The sequence below is a fragment of the Silene latifolia genome, chromosome 3, assembly GCF_048544455.1.
Source record: "Silene latifolia isolate original U9 population chromosome 3, ASM4854445v1, whole genome shotgun sequence".
NCBI lineage: Eukaryota > Viridiplantae > Streptophyta > Magnoliopsida > Caryophyllales > Caryophyllaceae > Silene > Silene latifolia.
This window is the reverse complement of record NC_133528.1, coordinates 68,534,910-68,539,096: the sequence shown is the minus strand read 5'-3', so window position 1 is coordinate 68,539,096 and position 4,187 is coordinate 68,534,910. Positions and strand designations below refer to the sequence as shown.

Genomic DNA, 4,187 nt, shown 5'->3' with positions numbered 1-4,187 from the left:
AGGGAGCAGGACCTGCATCAGGCAACCTATTGAGGCGCGAGCCGTCAGGCGATGCAAGTAGGCCTGTCCTGGTTTGAAAACTAGAAAACAGTTGGCCTGTTTAGGCGTGGGGCAGCTGACTGTCCAAAGGACGTCTTCTGACTATTGAAAATATTTGTAAAACGATTTGTAAAGGAGGTTTTTGAACCCGTCTTTGTTTGAAAAGGTCGTTTAGACCGCTTTTGTGTTAGTATGGAGAACGAGACTTGAATAATCATCATTGTATTGACGATATTCGATGTCGGGTTCGGTTTTGCAAGCTTGACATGAATAGTTTTGAAAAACAATTTTGAACTAATTGTATTAAGTTCATTTGTTTGTAATTAGTCAATGTTTATCATCGTACTCGGGTTTAAAAACCGCTATGGTATATGGAACCAAGGATGACTTTGCATGTATGACTAATATGGTTGTTTTGAAATGTAAAGAAATGAAATAAAAGGTTTTAAAATACCTTATAAAATGTAATTAACCAAATATTATCACCGAAACATGGATTAAACCATCATGGTATAAGGAACCAAGGGTGAAAATGTTTTATGGTTAAAAATTATATCATAAAAATGATCTGGAATGATAAAAACCGGTTGTAAAATGAAAAGAAAAATGGAAAGAATGAACTCAAATACGTTTGAATTCTGATCTGAACACCCCCATTGAGGTGCGAGGTACCTAGTGGTGACTAGGGCCTTCTGTTTTCGGTCAAAACTCGGTTTTGGCTCATTCGATCCGTATTTTGGACCATGTTATGCATGTTTTAGCATGTTAAGGTCACAAAATAGATAAAAGACATGAAAGAAGAGGATTATTACACCCTCATACTTACATGCTAGGTTTGAGACGAGAAATTGACGAAAGTGTAACAACTTGTTAGGTTGGACAACTCGGTTGAAAACCGTTTTAGCAATGTAAAGAGTGTTTTGTTTAGTTTAGTGAGTGTGTAGTTGGTCGAGATGGTCGGTCAAGTGGTTTAATGCACGATGACGATACCAAACAATGTGTATGGCTTGTATTTTCGATCGGTAGGTCAAAAACACGTGTCAATTTGTGACTTAAGAAGTCGAGTCTAGAATTTTAAGGGAGAAATGAAGGGGCGGACACTCGCGTACCTTCAAATGGTGGCATTTGAGGGGTATTCATAGAAGATTGAGTGGTTGTGTGCGTTGATAAGGCTAAAGTCGTATCACCTATATCAAAGTAATCCTATCTACAAAATAGCTAGTGGCAAGAAAGGTATCAAATCCACAGGGAGGCGGTAATATTCAGTTTGTTAATATTTAAAGTGTCTTAAAGTAACATATTTCTTGGAGGTTTTGTTGAGTTTGTTTTCTAACAATTAATAGCAAGTGAAATAAAGATGAATAACAATAATATTAAAGTAGTCTAGGATTCCGGTTCACTAGGTCAATTATATGGGGTATATCTTAATCAATTGTTAGGTCAATCAAACCATCTAAGGTCACAAGATTGATTAATTCTATTATGCCCTTTAGATTAAGTCTAACATGCAATAGCTATAATTAAACACAATCTATCTGATTATCGCAGCCTATATTAATTCTAATCCAGTCGGGGAAAGTATTAATTCGCTACACTAATTATAGAGTCAGGCCTTAAATCATATAACTAAAAGAAGAACAATAATCAAATGATAGTTTATACGATATTACTAACAATCAATTAATAACCTCCCTTCTAATCAACCTAGATCCCCTTTATCCTAGATGAATGATTTAGCTACTCATATTAAATTGATTCACAACAATAAAGGTAGATGAAAGCATGATTGAAGACATAAAACAATAACGATGAATTAAAAGCGTAAACTTGAATAATAATTAATGAAGAACGATTAAATAGCTTAACAATTAATGAGAAAAGATTAAAGATCCAAAAGTATGCTAGCCAACCGATTCTAAGAGTATTTTGCCGTATGAAAGTAAATAAAAGCGTAACCTAATAATCCTTACCAGTTTAGAATATATATTACAAATAAGACGTGTTTTAGGAAAATACGGAAATCAGTCTAACAAAGAGGATCCTTGATCTGAGAGATTGGATAGAACCGATGAAATTCCGGTAAGTGTGACGAAAAAGATTAACTCTCTTTTGGCACAATTTTGGTGGACGGGATGTAAATTAGGGAAAAATGTTCACTAGTGTAGCAAAAATTTCTTGAGCCTTCCAAAAAGTGCGGGAGGCGTAGGGATTCGTAACGTTGAATGTTTGAACCAAGCTCTATTGGCTAAGCATGGGTGGATATTAGTATCTGGAGAAACATCTTTGTTTTGCAGGGTCTTTCGGCAGAAATTGTTCGGAACAAATATCCTCAATTATAGTATAAATCCAAGCCAGGGAACAAATTTTTCGTGGGGGGTTCGTAGCATCCTTCATGGTTTTCAGAAGATCAATGAATACATTGGTTGGAAGCCGGGCCTAAATTCAAAGTTGAACGTCTGGTTAACAAGATGGGTTGGGGGAGAATACCCGGAACCAAAGGATAGCTGGCTGGGGTTTAATGATGTTCAAATGGCGAATCTGCAACTGAGGCATCTGCTCCTTCCTAGTGGTGAGTGGAATGAACCCTTCGTCCGGGCATTGTTTAGAGACGAATATACGGAGAGGATCCTGGCAACTCAGGTGCGGGTTACAAGAAAGTTTTATGAGGTTTATTGGCCATTCACAAAGGATGGGGCTTTCACAGTTAAGAGTGGTTATGGGTTGATTTTTGAGGAGTACATGACTAGGAAGGGTACACTTAAAGATAAAACTAAAATTGGAGATCGGGGAAAGGTTTTTTTGTCGAAAACAGTTATAGAATCTCCCTGTCCCTAATACATGGAAAATCCTTGTTTGGAGAATCATTACGAACACGCTTCCAGTTGGAAAAGAATTTCAACAACGAAATATGGATATTGACGTTTTCTATGGGATGTGTGGGGAGAATCACAAACGACTGGAGACCATAGAGCATTTGTTTAGGGACTGTGAGGTCTCAGCCAGGATTTGGGCAGGGTTAGATTTAGGTATTAGGGTTGAAAATGCAAAGTCTTTAAATATGACCGATTGGATTATTGATTGGGTTCGATATCTTTTGAGTAGGGAAGGAGGGGTGAAGAGGGTGATAATGTTCATAGCAATTTTATGGGGATTGTGGATTGTACGAAACAAGATCAAGTTTGAAGGGTTGGCTATGAACTCACGAGTAATCTCTGGATTATTATTTGAATCGATTAATGAAAAGGTACGTACCTTAAGTGATCAGGTGGACGGAGAGAATCTGAAGAAATGCTTAAAAGGGGGTTCTGGGGAACATATTGAACAGAAAAAATCGGAAATAAGGGACGGACACCCTTTACAAATGATCGGCAATCAGGAACAATGCAATGTTATCCGGGTTGAAGTGGACGCTGGATGGGAACGAACATATGCGGCGGCTTTCAGATGGGTGGCCTATGATGGGACGGGGCAAGAGTGTATGCGACGGCAGGTGAGAACCAGAGCGGAATCAGCATTGCAGGCGGAAGCATTGGGGGTTCGAGATGTTCTCTTATGGGCGGCTTCGGGGGGTTTTCTTCATCTGGACATTTCGTCGGACTGCTTACAGCTTATTAACGAAATTGCAGGGGTCGACAAGGAAGATCATTTGATTGCAGGCATCTTGGAGGAAATGCGTGGTCTTTCAAGCTATTTTCATTGTCTATGTTTTAAGTTTATACCGAGGCATTTTAATGGTGTTGCTCATGGCCTGGCTCGTCAGGCCTTAAAATTGTAAAACCTTTCTTTACAGCTGTCCAAAAAAAAAAAAAAAGAGGATCCTTGATCGAGCCTTAACATACTCGATTGAGGACAAGTTACTCGATCGAGCACCTATATACTCGATCGAGGAACTAGCCATCCAACTCATCTTCGCCTAATCTTCTCTTCTTATCTTCAAGTCTCCTCCTTTCGCGTGCCATGCCTCGTGTATTCCGCTATGCCATATCCGCAATGCTCATCTTTACTTGATTCACCTCGTAATACGTCATTTCTGCATTAAAACATAAAGTAGCGGCAGTACCTACATTTCACTATAAAAGGCATATAAATGACATAATAGGCACGAAAACGGTATCAAAAACAACATGAAAGGAGTTATAAAAGTGTAT

The 4,187-nt window shown here is 38.5% G+C and overlaps 1 protein-coding gene across 1 annotated transcript; it reads left to right on the top strand.

Annotated features, from left to right (window-relative positions):
• The first annotated feature begins 2,947 nt into the window (after positions 1-2,947).
• On the top strand, positions 2,948-3,814 carry LOC141649177 (uncharacterized). The gene has a single exon (XM_074457873.1). It carries the CDS (start codon positions 2,948-2,950, stop codon positions 3,812-3,814), a length of 867 nt encoding a protein of 288 aa, XP_074313974.1.
• Positions 3,815-4,187: the final 373 nt, after the last annotated feature.

Excerpts from the sequence above, each read along its gene's own strand:
- LOC141649177 (XM_074457873.1), top strand. The coding sequence starts at position 2,948 with ATGGATATTGACGTTTTCTATGGGATGTGTGGGGAGAATCACAAACGA.